Raw genomic sequence first — 15,374 nt, 5'->3', positions numbered from 1 at the left:
TTTAACGTGCTAAAGGGTAAGGATGTCACTTTGAGGACTAAGGTGAGCCCGACCCAAGCCATGGTATTTTCAATAACCTCATATGCATGTGAAAGTTGGACAGTGAATAAGGAAGACAGTAGAAGAATTGATGCTTTTGAGTTATGGTGTTGGAAGAGAATATTGAAAGTACATGGGCTGTCAAAAGAACAAACAGATCTGTGTTGGAAGAAGTACAGCCAGTGTGCTCCTTGGAAGCCAGGATGGCCAGACTTCGTCTCTCCTACTTTGGACATATTGTCAGGAGGGACCAGTCACTGGAGAAGGGTATCATGTATGGTAACGTGGAGGGTTAGAGAAAAAGAGGAAGACCCCCAGTGAGATGGATTGGCAAGTGGCAGCATCAATGGGCTTAATGATTGTGAGGTTGGCCCAGTGTTTCGTTCTGTTGTGCATAGGGTCACTATGAGTTGGTACCTACTTGATGGCACCTAAAAACATTTGTCTAGGCTTCTTGAAGGAAAAGCTAGTTACAACCTTATCACCCAGTTTAGTATCATCGAGCTCAAGCTTCTTGGTGAATTCCCATGCTGTATTGATCTGAGCAAACAACTTCATTCTTGTTGTTATGGTTGTTGTCATCAAATTGGTTCCGAATCATAGAAACCCTTTATAGGTGTTCCAAGGCTGTAAATCTTTATGGAACAGAAAGCCACATCTTTCTCCTACTCAGGAGCTTGTGGATTGGAACCACAGACCTTGTGGTTCCCAGTCCAGTGCTTATCCTCTAGAGTCACTGCATTTCCATTTTTGTTTTAAGTGCCATAGAGCCATAGTGAAGGATCTCTGGTAGCGTAGTTGTTAGGAGTCGGGCTGCTAACCTCAATGTCAACAGTTCGAAATTACCAGCAGTTCTGTGGGAGAAAGATGAGGCTCTCTGCTCCCGTAAAGATTTACAGCCTTGGAAACCCTGTACAGGGTCGCTATGAGTTGGAACTGACTCCACAGCACATGAAAGCAACAACAACATGGGGTTTCTGAGAAGCAGCTGGTAAGGTTGAACCGCCAACCTTGTGGATCAAATCAACCTTTCGGTCTAGTGCTTTTCCTACAGTGTCATACCAGGATGCCATTCTTGGCATGGTGCTTGTTCTTCAAATGCACTTAAATACTTTGCGTTCTCTAACTTTTAGGACAAACTCGATTATTCCTACAGTACAGCTGACTTCCCATAGTGGGCCCTGTTTTTACTTCTAGGAGAGCCCTGAGCATATGATGAAGTAAATGTATATTTACATATGTGTCCCCTTACCGAACTCTGAACACCCGGAGGGCAGGGACTGGATTTTCCAACATTTATAGTCCAGGTGTTTAGTACAACATTTGGCACATAGTAAAGACTCAACATAGGTTTCTTAAATGTTGATAAGCCTCAGTGGAACAAAACCTAGTCAATTAAGCAATTTGGGAAAATCAATTTAATAGATTATTTTCTTTGTCTTCAATTCTAGCTGTAGTCTATGTCCAAGAAAGTAATTTCATTCAAGTTAAATAAAGTTTTTATTTTAATTTTTTCATTTTTATACCAAAATATATTCCTGTAAAAATGGAAATTTTTCCATTACATAGATTGTGTCCAGATGAAAGCCATTTATCGATGGTATGCCAAAATGAGTTTTTTAAAAAACATCTGAATCCCCAATATTCATCCTGGCCTCATAGTGCTAAAGAGCTAACTATGATCTGGCCAACATTAATGAGTAAAAAGAAGAAAGCCAGTCTTTCCTTTCAATGAGCCACAAAGGTTATTTTAACCCCGATTTCACATGCAATATTAATGTGCTTGTTTAAATATTAATAGCTCTAAGAGCCTGGAGCGATCAATACTTCACAGCCTCTGAGTCACTCAGGGCTGGGGACTGGGTACATCTCCAGACGTCACTCTTTCATTGTGGTGGCCACATACTATCGAAAGGCCTGGTGTGCACTGGCTGCCAACCTCAAAGGCTCTTCCTCAGGTACAGTTCTGGCAACCCTTCAGAGAACCCCAAAGGCTTCTCTTCAGTCACCTGTCAGAGCCCATCAAAAGAACAGGAAAGGGCAGGCTCAGAGGGTTAGCTTTTTTCTTTTTACAAGGACTTTTGTTGATGAAAAGACAACTCTAGAGCATGAATAATGTTCCAAATTTTGAATCAAGTCAAAGAGCATAGTTTGCTTTCTCCCATCTTCAAACTTACTTGCATTTTCATCCATCTGAGGGGTTCTAGACAATAACGCAATAGCACTTGGTTATCTGCATGTAGATTAGCCACACTAAGAATTATACTATCCTCTAGGTTTTCAGTTATGAGGCCTTGATTAGGTTCAATGGAACATCTAAACATCTATTCCCTCTGGTGGTGAAGTGTAGTCTGAGAACTAGAGACTAGAGGGATTTCCAATTATCATCCATACAGGACCTTCCTATGATTTAGCTCCTGGGTTCATTTGCAATGGTAATATTCATTGCAATTTAACAAATATTTATTTAATTCTTCCGTTAGCACTGTGCCGTGTTAAGAGAAGTCCATGGGTGGTAAATTTTGCTAATAATCAAAAGGTTAGTAGTATGAGTCTACACAGAGACACCTTGGGAAAAAGGCTTGGTGATCTATTTCTGAAAAATCAGTCGCTGAAATCTCTATGGAGCACAATTCTGCTCGGACACACATGAGGGCATCATGAGTTGGTGTCAACTAAATGACAACTGGTAAAAACAGTGTTAAGAGGAACACAAAACCTAAATAACCACTTTCATACAAAGAGTTTACAATCTGGTAGTGATGCAATCATACATATGGGTTCCTATCAATGTTGAATGAATGAATGATTGAATAAGTGAATAAAATGCCAAAGTGGACAACTAGTTTAATTATTAGGATCCTGGAGTGTTTCAAAGACGATACAGGTTATGAGGCCTACCTTAAAAACTACTATCCTAGGAGTGGTGATCTAGGCTGGGCTCACTGAGCAGCTCTGCTGATCTTGGCTGGACTTGCTGCTTCTACAGGTTGGCTGGCATTTGGCTGATACTGCTGTGGCTCAGCTAGGTGACTGAATTCATTGCAGTCCTGTAGGTCTATCTGGATGACTCTGTTTCACGATATGGAAGCTAGGGTGACTTTCAGCCATGTGTCTCTCATCCTCCACCTGGAACCAGCAGGCTAGCCTGCTCTTCCAGCGGTGACAGCAGAGGCATAGGGCATAGGACATGGGTACACTAACACTTTAGTTTTTCTCTAATGCACTACATAAGTCACAAGGCCAGAACCAAAGTCAGGGATGGGAAATAAAGTCTACCTCTTTGGACGAGGTCCTATCGAGTCACGGGACAGAAGTTGTAGACCTAGGGTTGGAATAGGCACTGGCACCAGTAAAACAATAATCCACACTGCTGTATTCAGTAAGAATTTGTGGAAAAGTAGGACTTGAGATGAATCTGTGAACTTGGATTTTAATGTTTATTGATCATTTATTACATGCCAGACTCTATATACAACAAACCGGAATGATCAAGCATTCATTTTGCCCATTTCACAAATGAAGTAATTAAGTCCTAAAAGTTGGAACGCTCATCTAAGATTGCACAACTATGAGTTAGGGAGCCAGGAGTGACACTCAGGTTCTAACTCAGTTTCTACTTCCGTCACATTGTCAGTACTCTGCTCATATGCTATTGATTCATAGGATTTCTGTTCATGATGGCTGCTTTTCAACAGTAAGCACCTGCCAAACTGCCTGAAGACTGCTGGCCCTATTCTGCTCCTCTGTAAGGTGGGGCAGAGGATCCAGGGATTATCTATTTTCATAGCCTCACAGTCTTGCACTTCACCTTGCAGCTCTCTAGCACTGATTGACAGGAGCAGGTAGATAGTTCTGAGGTCAGCTCTGTCTGCTGTCACTCAGTTTCCCAGTGAGGTCAGCTCTTATTGGCCACAGTGGTGATTTGCTTGATAACAAGCCCTTTCCTGGCTGCCCCACCTTCCTAGTGTCATTGCTGTTCTAGCTTTATGTTTTCTGGATCTTATCCCAAATAAACTAAAAACATAAACAAAACCAAGCGACCAACGAAGAAATGCAGTTGCTGTGCGGTTGCCCCTGACTCCTGGTGTAGGAGTGTGCCTCGTAGGGTTCTCAGTGGCCGGCTTTTCAGAAATAGACTACTAAGTCTTTCTTTCAAGGTACCTCTGGGTGGACTTGATCCTCCTACCTTTCAGCTGAGGGTATTAACCATTTGCACTATGCAGGCCTTCCTCCAAATAAACTGCTTGTGTTGTCTTGAGTCTGTTTCTGAGAAACCCCATCATCCACTAAGCAGACTCTCCTTGGATTTTACAGAACCCTTAGCATTTCTTTGCCATTGCTGTTTTAGGAGAGCAGAATTTGGAGCAAAGCAGATCGCCCTCTGTTCCACCCATACTCTGAAAGCTGCCACTTATATCACGCCTCTCAGGTTTTTGCAAAAGTCTCCCTCTATTCAATTGATCCCACATACCCTCAGGGCTTGGACCTGCACTTTACCCACCGTGTACACCAGCCTTGAGATAGTTACTGGTCTTGAAGCCAATTATCAAGAGAATCCTCCTCCCCCGGTGTACCTACCATTCAGCGATAAAGCAAATCTCACACCTGTGGCCTTACTGACCTGCATACTCCTCAGAAAAGTGCCTGAGTCTTACTTTTCTATTTGTTTCTTTGTGACTTGCACATGGCAGGGCTCAATAAACCACGATGATAGTTGAGTGTAAATCCAGACTCTGTTCTTAGAGAAGAGGGGATAAAGGAGGCTCTGATGTTAACATGGTCTAAAAGAATTTCTTGGCCAGGGGCAGAAGACCCAATAAGTAAAGTTAGCATGGGTAAGCCTGCACTCATTGTGCTTACTAGGTTCTCTGTCCCTATTGTTGTTGTTGCTAAGTACCGTGGAGTCGGTTCCAACTCGTAGTGACCCTGCACAGGGTTTCCTAGGCTGTAAATTTTTATGCGAGCAGAAAGCCTCATTTTTCTCCCACGGAACAGCTGGTAGTTTCAAACTGCCGACCTTGAGGTTAGCAGCCCAATTAGTACTCAGTACACTACCAGAGCTCTGGTAGCGTAGTCGTTACGAATCGGGCTGCTAACCTTAAGGTCTGCAGTTCGAAAATACCAGCGGTTCCGCTGGAGCAAGATGAGACGTTCTGCTCCCATAAAAATTTACAGCCTAGGAAATCCTGTGCAGGGTCGCTACGAATCGGAACCGACTCCACAGCACACACACACACACACACACACACACACACTACCAGAGCTCTTAAAATTCTAAATATGAGTATTTGGGGCCTATTTGTTGTTGTTGTTAAGTGCCATCGAGTCGATTCCGACCCATAGTGACCCTGTATAGGGTTTCTGAGGAGCAGCTGGTGAGCTTGAACCGCCAACCTTGCAATTCAAACAGCTTTGCAGTCCCGCGCATTAACCCACAACGGCACACCAGGGCTCTGGGGCGTATTGTCATGTGCAGTAGAGTCAGTTCCGACTCATAGCGACCCTATACAGGGTTTCCGAGGTTCTAAATTTTTACAGGAGCAGGAAGCCTCATCTTTCTCCCGCGGAACAGCTGGTAGTTTCGAACTGCTGATCTTGAGATTCGCAGGCCTATTAGGGATTGTAAATTTAAAAAGAGGCTTTGATTCTCTAGGAAGGTGTTGTGGGGTTGGGAGAGAGACCGATGCCAGCCATCCCTACAAGTATTATCTTTGATGTAAAAAAAGTGTAATCAGTTACTACAGATTATTTAGTAAACATAAGTAACCTGTGCCTACCTTACCTACTGAGTAATCTGACGCTGTTCTTTATGATACCCGTTTCCTGTTACTATCACAGAGGGGGGAAAAAGGAGAGTTTTAATTATTTTAAATAGTGAGCATTTACCAGAAGGATTGGATTCCTCAGATTAAGTGTCTGTAGAACAATAGAGTAATAATAAAAGTGGCTATTATTATCATTGAAGGTTTGCTGAATTGAATCAGCACTAATGACTTACATTAATATATTGATTTGCAGTTTTCAAAGTATTTACTCTTGGTTGAAACACTAAGATATAACACTGGATGACCAACATATTACTTCCCTTTTAATACATGGAATTATGGAACCTTGAAAATAATTCTGCTTTTGAGACCATTTTGGGTGACATGATTATGAAGGCATTTTTGTCATATTTGTTTCAAAAACTTCTGGTACAGTTTTTCACTCCCAACTGAAAATAATTAGTAACAAGAAGGCGTTTCCCCAACATAACCCATCTGCTTATTTTAGCCTTTAATGAATGTTGAAGTTAGCCTGCCTGCAGCAGATGTTCCAGTGTCCAGACCATATTCCCTTTGGATTGACACTCTCAGGAGCTTGGGAGTTCCAGCTACTAGTATCTACATCTATTTGCCCAGGGTTGTGAGAAGCTTCTTGGCTCCATCCCACCCAAAGCAAATAGGACTCTCTGGGACCAACCCTCAATCAATGCCTGGCAGGAGTTGTTATATAAATACCTTCCTACTACTCCTGCTACTATTACTGAATGCTTTAAAATTAAGAAAGGTGTGCAACAAGGTTGTTTTCTTTCACCATACTTATTCAACCTGTATGCTGAGCAAATAATCCGAGAAGCTGGGTCTTATGAAGGAAAACGTGGCATCAGGATTGGAGGAAGACTCCTTAACAACCTGTGATATGCAGATGATACAACCTTGCTTGCTGAAAGTGAAGAGGACTTAAAACATTTACTGATGAAGATCAAAGAGCACAGCCTTCAGTATGGATTACATCTCAATGTCAAGAAAACAAAAATCCTCACCACTGGACCAATAAACAACATTCTTATCAATGGAGACAAGATTGAAGTTGTAAAGGACTTCATTCTTCTTGGATCAACTATCAACACTCACAGAAGCAGCAGTCAAGAAATCAAATGACGTATTGCATTAGGCAAATCTGTGGCACAAGACATTTTTAAAGCACTGAAGAGCAAGGATGTCATCTTGAGGACTAAGGTGTGCCTGACCCAAGCCATGGTATTTTCAATAACTTCATATGCATGCGAACGCTGGACAGTAAATAAGGAAGACAATAGAAGAATTGATGCTTTTGAATTATGGTGTTGAAGGAGAATATTGAAAGTACCATGGGCTACCAAAAGAACCAATAGATCCATTTTGGAAGAAGTGTAGCCAGAGTGCTCCCTGGAGGCCAAGACGGCCGAACTTCTTTTATACTTTGGACATATTCTCAGGAGGTACAAGTCACTGGAGAAGGATATCATGTTTGGTAGGATAGAGGGTTGGAGAAAAAAAGGAAGACCCCCAGTGAGATGGATTGGCCAAGTGGTAGCATCAGTGGGCTTAAGCATGGCAACAGTTGTGAGGTTGGCTCAGGATTGGGCAGTGTTCTGTTCTGCTGTGCATAAGGTCACTGTGAGTTGGTACCAACTTGATGGTACCTAACAACAACAACAACTACTTCTGTTGTGGTGCTGCAGGCTAATGTGCTGAACTCCAAAGCTGGTTTGAACTGCAAGGTTGGAAACCCTATACAGGGTCATTATGAGTCAGAATTGACTCGATGGCATTTAACAACAACAATAACACTACTCTTCCAGGGGAAATCTGATGCACATTCAGCTGTACTCCCAGGGATCCCAGTTGTTCCTAGTCATTATTTATTTCATAACACAGTTTATTGACTGCCTTTCCTTTCCTGTCTCATCACCCCCTCATCTACTTGTACTCAAACTCTTGTTTCAGGGCCTGCTTCTGGGGGAATCAAACAAAGTCCTCCCAAAGTACATTTCATTGGCAGGGCAGTGGGCTACCTCATCACTTCCATGTTTTTAAGATGTGAAGCTGCCTGTTAATCCTTTGCTCAGATAATTTTTGAAACAATCGCTATCAATTTAGTTCATTGTTCTCTTGAGCAGTTCAGTTCTACTTCACTTGCAATCCTCATTTTGCAAATTACAGTGTAAAATTTATAATTTAAAATAAAGGAGATAAATGTGATTGTTGTTATGTGCCATTGAGTCGATCCTGACTTACAGTGACCATGTATAGGGTTTCTGAGGAGCAGCTGATGAGCATGAACTGCCAATTTTGCAGTTCAAACCAACCTTGTACTCCAGTGCATTAACCCACAGTGCTACACCAGGACTCCAAATGTGATTTGAAAGTTATCTCTCTCAATTCTATACAGTCTGAGAGAAGCACCAGGATTGATAGAAACCAGTTGGTTCAAGTTCTCTGCTGAAGACTTAAGAATGAGATATTTGGATGTTCAGTTTGTTTGCTTTTATAACCGATACCAACAATGTAGAAACTTTTCATAGACATATCTGTGTATGTGTATACACACAGGTGTGCAAGTGTGTAGATATATCTTTGTATGGCTCCAAGTGTTTGATAAATGATGAAGACTCAGATTTTGGACCAAATGGACGTTATCAAGATGTGCATTTTTAACAGAACTCAACATATTTTCTGTTCAATGTTTTGATGCTACCTAGTTTAAATTTAGCATAGATGTTGTCATCTTTTTCTACATCTTTCTCTGCCACATGGTCATCAGCTCTCTTCTTGACCATTTCTATATATGGAGGACTCATTACCTCTTGGGAGAACTAATGTATTTACTATTCTTGACCATTAGAAGGTTCTTCCTTCAACTAAACTAAAATTTTCCTTCTACTGTGGCAATTTTCTTGAGATTTTCACCTTGCTTATTGGGTAATCTGATATATTCTTTGCTGATACCCATATTCTGCTAATATCACTTAGGATGAAAAAAATAGAATTTTAATTATTTGAAATAGTGAACATTTACCAGTGGGATTGTGTTCCTCAGATAAAATTCACATTGGATTCCTCAGATTAAATTCCTCATTCTACATGGAGATTTTGAAATATTTGAAAACATATATATATAATGTCCCTCTTAAGTTGTCTTTTTTCCAGGATAGACATTTCCAGTGTTTGTAGGTTTCCTTAGCAGGCTCTAGTTTGGAGACCCTCTTACACCCTTGTCACTTTCTTGCCTGTAGCTGTACCTTTTAGAGAAAGAACCTGCTGGAAACAGACTAATTTCATAGCAACTGGGGAAAATTATGACTAGTCATGAGGTCATTTGATGTAACCCTTAAAATCATATTTAACAGTATACGAAATGCTCATGACATAATATTAAATGGAATAGGGGAAAATGTATTTACAACCAGTCCAATTTAATAAAAAAAATACATATGCACTTGTAGAATGGGATTCCAAATATCTGTCAAAACAAAAGGAACATGGTATTTTGGCTAGTTTTGACTCTCTTTTATGCGTTTCCAAATTTTCTACCCACAAAAACCAAACCCATGCCATCCAGTCAATTCCAACTCATAGCAACCTTGCATGTTGATGTTGTGTTGTTAAATGCCATCTAGTTGGTTCTGACTCATAGCCACCCTGTATAGGGTTTCCAAAAGCAGCTGGTGAGTTTGAACTGCTGACCTTGTGGTTCAAACTGACCATGCAGTCCAGTGCTTTTCTAATTAGGAAAATAAAAAAAGGTTTACAAAGAAACAAAACTGAAAAGGAACCTAACATTGATAGAACCCATAGAGTTCAAGTTGCACATTTGAGAGGAGCTGGCATCTCTTGTTTTGTCACTTCACTTTATTAATCCAGTCTGTGGGATTAGGAGTTTTGACATGTGAATCACATTGTGGATTATAGTGACTTGCAGTTAACTGAAGCCTCTGAAGATTTTTTTTCACACATGAATTATTACTATGTCTTTTAAACCTGGTAACATCATTGATAGCAACAGAAATAGCCAGCTCTCTGGCCAAGAGAAAGGAAGGACACTGTAGTCTGTCCCATGTAAGTGGCCTTCCTATAAGTCTAGAACTAGGAGGCTTGGCATTGTGTGTATGATGGGGGACTCATCACTATCAGCGTTACAGTCTGGTGGGCAGTGGCCCCACATTGCAGCCTCATGAGCAACAACAAAATGGACCAACTCTGGTTTTCCAGAGCAAACTCGCCCTGTTTGGCAGTTCTTAAATGGGTCAGAACCAACTCAAGGGCATTTAACAACAACAACAATGAAGATGGATGGAGCCGTGAAGCTGAAATGGTTAAATGCTCACTTGCTAATGGGAAAGTTGATGGCTCTAACCCACCCAGTTGTTCTGCAAGAGAAAGACTTGGTAAAGATTATTGTTGTTGTTGTTAAGGTTCATTGAGTCGATTCTGACTGCATAGGGTTTCCAAGGAGTGGCTGGTGAGCTTGAACCACCAAACTTGCATTTTAAACCAACTTTGCAGTCTAGCCATTAACCTGCAGCTCAGCATCCTGTGGGTCAGTTCTACTATGTCAGAAGAGGCCACTAAGATTGAACTCCATGGCATACAACAAGAACAACTACTAGGGACAGAACTCATGTAGGGTCACAGCCTAGCCAGGGAAGGAAGCCCCCTGGAGTAGGAAATGATCCTAGTGACTGCCTTTGTTATTTCAGTCACTTCTTTGAAAGGAAAGGGCCCTTACATACCAGAACCTAGGAAATAATGTAACACACAGTTTCTTAATCTCCTCTTTGGAGAAATCTCCAGGGTCTGCAGATAAAGAAGGGAGGTAAAGAACGGAGAAGGAAGTAGAATAGTCAGCAGAGTCAGGAGCTAATTCTATATGGGGCAGTCTCTCGGTGTTCAGAGGAATGGTTTTTAGGAAGCCACACAAACAGCCAGAAGGACATTTCTGAAGTTTGCAGAGGGCATGGGGAGGAGAAGAGCTGTAATAGACTACTGCTAAAGTGAAATCTACCATTAGATGCCACATCTACAATTAGATGGCACAGATTGTACCATTGAGGCAAAATCTACAATTCACAGGCAACTCTTGATAGTTTTGCCGACAAGGTGAGTTATCATCTCTGGGAATGCAGCTTTTGTTTAATTTCTGTCATTCCGCTCTGCGGATATGTAGGCTGGACTATGGCAATGAGTCATTTACATTTTTTTAAATGAACAAATATGCTCAGTCTGATGCATATTCTTCTAGATTTATTAAACCCATGATGGACACAGAAAGGTGGTACCTCAGTATTCAAGAATATACTAGGCATCTCCTAATATTTTAAACATGGAAACAACTCACTGTTTTTTTGCAATGTAAACACACTTTCCCAAACAAATGACCCAGAACATTGGCCTCTTGAACACTTGTTGGTTACTCATTCTTTCTTCTATTTAAACTCTTGCTCTCCTAAATCTTTGGCTATGAAAAATATCTTTTTTTTTTTTTTTTTACTTACATCTAGATGTGACAGGAGAAGTATAACTTAGTTATAGTTGGGATATTTTTTAAGTGAATGCACTAATGCTTGAATGGTGGTGGTGGTAGTTGTGTACTGTTGAGTTGGTTCCAACTCACAGCAACCTTGTATAGAGTTTCTGAGGCTGTAAATCTTTACAGGAGTAGAAAGTCTTATCTTTCTTGCACAAGCAGATGGTAGGTAAATTCAAACTGCTGAATTTGAAATTAGCAGCCCAACTCATAATCCACCAAACCACTAGGGCTCCTTAATACTTGAATGTTGTTGTTGTGTTAAGTGTCATACAGTCAGTCTCATTCATAGAGACTCTGTAAAGGGTTTCCAAGAAGCAGCTGGTAGGTTTGAACACTTGACCTTGTGGTACTCAATCCAGTACTTATCCTATAACACCACATCATGAGTTTTAAAGCTTACATGCTGACATTAAAATAAAGCAATCTCTTATTTTTCAAACAGCTGTGGGTTTGTTTCATCAGGAATACAGTGTGTGACATTACTGGTAAAAAATATTAGAGGGTGTGGTTCTAGCCCAGAGGTGTTTACTGTTACTCTGGTCTGTTAGCATTTCTTGTTTGTTGAGGGATAATAAATGCTGTTGTACTCAATGTTATGGGTATAGAATGTTGTTGTGAAGTGCCATAGAGTCGGTTCTGATTCATAGAGACCCTAAATAGGGTTTCCAAGGAGTGGCTGGTGAGTTTGAACCACTGACCTTGTAGTTCAAACTGACCTTGAGGTTCAGTGCTTTATCCCACAGTGGCACACCAGTGGCACACCAGGACTCCAGGGTGTGAATTTGTTGTTGTCAGGTGCCATTGAGTCGGTACCGACTTATGCACAGTAGAACAAAACACTGCCAGATCCTGGGCCAACCTCACTACTGTTGCCACGCTTGAGTCCATTGATGCTGCCACCTGGCCAATCTATCTCACTGGGGGTCTTCCTTTTTTTCTCTGACCCTCCACCCTACCAAATATGATATCCTTCTCCAGTGACTGGTCCCTTCTGACAATATGTCTGAAGTATGAGAGACGAAGTTTGGCCGTCTTGGCCTCCAAGGAGCACTCTGGCTGCACTTCTTCCAAAACAGATCTATTGGTTCTCTTGGCAGCCCATGGTACTTTCAATATTTTCCTCCAACACCATAACTTAACTGTATCAATTCTTCTACGATCTTCCTTATTCACTGTCCAGCTTTCACATCCATATGAGGTTATTGAAAATACCATGGCTTGGGTCAGGCGTACCTTAATTCTTAAACTGACATCTTTGCTCTTCAACACTTTAAAACAGGGTGTGATTAGGCATTAGCAAAAACCAAAAACAAAAAAAGAAAACATTCTTGCCTTGCTGCTCTTGTTGTAATGTGAGTTACTGCCCTTTTTGACTCTTTTCCATTGTTTTTTTCCAGCAAGAACCAACAGTTCAAACCCACTAGCACTCCACAGAAACCCTATACAAGGTCACTATGAAGCAGAACTGACTTAACAGCACTTAACAAGAGCAGCATTTACTGTTGTCAACTGGAGTTGATTTAAACCTCATCAAGTCTCCCTCTTCTTTGCTCCTCCCTGTATCTGCCCATTTTCTTGACCCATTTCAGTTCTTTCAGGCGTGATGTTTCCTTATTTGCTTCTCACAACATCATCTGTCATTGGATGCTGCTAGACCCTTTTCCTTAGCTATTTGTTTGTGGGTTGAGCTTCACACCAACAAGAAGGGCAGTTCCAGAATATGTGTGTGTGTGTGTGTGTGTGTGTGTGTAAGTGTATCTATGTGTGAGCTTATGTAGGTGTGTGTGTCTTTGCCTGAGTGTTCCTAATAACTAGGGGTGTCAGGACACTTAAGTTACACACTTTTCCAAACGAAGGTCAGCTTGTACTTACATAGTTGGAGGCGAGGTCTGGATGCAGGTAGTCAATCCCTGTGAAAAAAACAAGGACAGAATAGAAACTGAAGGTTAATGCCTGACAATTGTGTCCTCAGGAAAACTAGTAAAGAAACTTATCTCCTTATGGGAGATATCACTGGGAGATTTGTAAGTGGGGTGAGTGTTGATGGAAGCACACCCCGAGGACTCTTAGCCTTTAGTCTGTTACCACGTGAAGATATGAGGCATCACTGTGTGGAAAGACAGCTGCCATCAGAGTCCTGATGGAGAGTGAAGTCAGTTAGAGCTTGGGACCCAAGGGTACAGCTTCTGACATGAATGTAGCACAAGGGGGTTTAGTGACCTCAAGATAGATAACTCGTCGGATCAGTGATTTAAACAGATTTGCAGGTATCCTGACATTTCTAAAGCATCAGCTGCCATTTCTTCTGAAAGGAAACTGGCCCAGGTAAGGAAAAGTGATTATTATTTAACAGGACACAGACAGCAATGAATCAGGAGCACATTCTCTGGTGTGGAAATAAGATGAAGGACATGGCTTTGGAGAGAAAAACCATTAAGTAGAGAGCAAATGTTTCGCAGCACGGTGCTCCATGTTGGAGGTTGATGCTCCAGTCTTATCAGAATGTGGCATGACAGAAAGCCTGACACCGTAAATCTCTCAAGTGGGACCCCATGCTTTCTCTGGAATGGCAGTCTACTTTGCTGTGCAGGCAGTACTTACTGAAGATGGAATTTGATCTGGGAATACTGCTGTGTTCCACCAGACTCTTGGATCTCTGGAAGCACTGTGGAACTTCAGGGCAAATTGGAAAGCTCTTATCCAGGCCTGCAGTGTCCATGTATTCTCTGCAGTATCCAACCCTCCAAGAACCAGGCAAGCCTCCTTACACCATGTAGCATAATGGTTAAGAGTGCAGTGTTTGGAGTTAAATACCCAAGTTTGAATTCCAACCACCTTGCTAAATGGCTGTGGGACTTTGAGCAAGCTGCTTGGCCATTCTGTGCTCACATCCTCCTAAAGTATAAGGATTAAAGAAACTAATGTGTGTGGTGTGCTTAGCCTAACTAGCTACTGGTGCAGAACCCACATTTAGTAACTGCATTGGGTTGACAACACTTTAAAGCTAAAAGTATCATTAACTCTTTCCCTAGCATCATCACCATATACATCCTAAGGCTGAGTCAAAATTACAGCATTACCTTGCAGAAAAGACCTGTATCTGGGACATATGAAGTTTTAAAGGAGTCCTGCTGTGGCATCCTACAAGAAGCTCTGGACTTCAAGGTCAGTTTGAACTGTGAAGTCAGTGCTTCCAACTCACCAGCTGCTCCTTGGAAACCCTATACAGAGTTACTCTGAGTTGGGACTGACTAGACAGCACACAACAACAACATAGTTTTCAAAAAGACTTTTCTTTTGTTGTTTTCAGGTGATGCTTGACTGAGAGAAACTGTCCTACAGCACACGTTCCACTTTGCTGCTGATGCTTCAACATATGAAGCAATTGGTGTCATGATGGAGTCTTCTTCCAGCTAGGGAGAGTCAGCCAGAGACTTCCTACCTCCCACTCACCAGTCATAGGATCTCACCTTTCTACTCCTCTCCCAAGGATGATGGAAGGAAAGAGAACACAGCATTTAAAGACCAACATTTTCAAAGGTTGTTGGTTCTTATTTTGGATCCTAATTCAGAAATGATCAATTTAGGTTATGGGTGGTTGTGAAGGAAGTACAGGGTTTGAAACCAACAGATCAAACTCCATTCCAGGATCAACTACTGTAAGATATGTGTGGCTGTGGTCAAGTGACACAATCTCTCTGAGCTTCAGTTTCCTCATCTTTGAAATGGAGATCTTTCTTATCCAAGGCAAAAGGAATTGTAAAGATTACAGATAATTTATTGAAAGTGTTTGGCTCATAGGAAATACTTGAGAAATTATATTTCGAATCACCATCATTTCCATCATCTGCCAGATCACTGGAGTAATACAGATAATACAGAAGAGTAGATAACATTTTTAAAAAGTTGACTTGGTTTAAGAATGCTGCATTAAAATAAAATTATAGATAGTTTTTGAAGTTGGTTAAATTTTGTGAGCTTGTTATTATGAGTGAGAA

At 41.3% G+C, this 15,374-nt stretch overlaps 1 protein-coding gene across 2 annotated transcripts in view; it reads right to left on the bottom strand.

Annotated features, from left to right (window-relative positions):
• Positions 1-15,374, bottom strand: part of PCSK2 (proprotein convertase subtilisin/kexin type 2) — a 416,285-nt gene that overhangs the window by 163,150 nt on the left and 237,761 nt on the right. For both annotated transcript variants that reach the window (XM_006860627.1, XM_006860628.1), the window contains one exon: positions 13,249-13,286. In XM_006860627.1, the coding sequence (XP_006860689.1) occupies positions 13,249-13,286 (38 nt within the window). The remainder of the gene's footprint in view (positions 1-13,248; positions 13,287-15,374) is intronic.

This window comes from Chrysochloris asiatica, unplaced genomic scaffold, assembly GCF_000296735.1.
Source record: "Chrysochloris asiatica unplaced genomic scaffold, ChrAsi1.0 scaffold00039, whole genome shotgun sequence".
NCBI lineage: Eukaryota > Metazoa > Chordata > Mammalia > Afrosoricida > Chrysochloridae > Chrysochloris > Chrysochloris asiatica.
The sequence above is the reverse complement of the archived record's forward strand: the minus strand, read 5'-3'. Positions and strand labels throughout refer to the sequence as shown.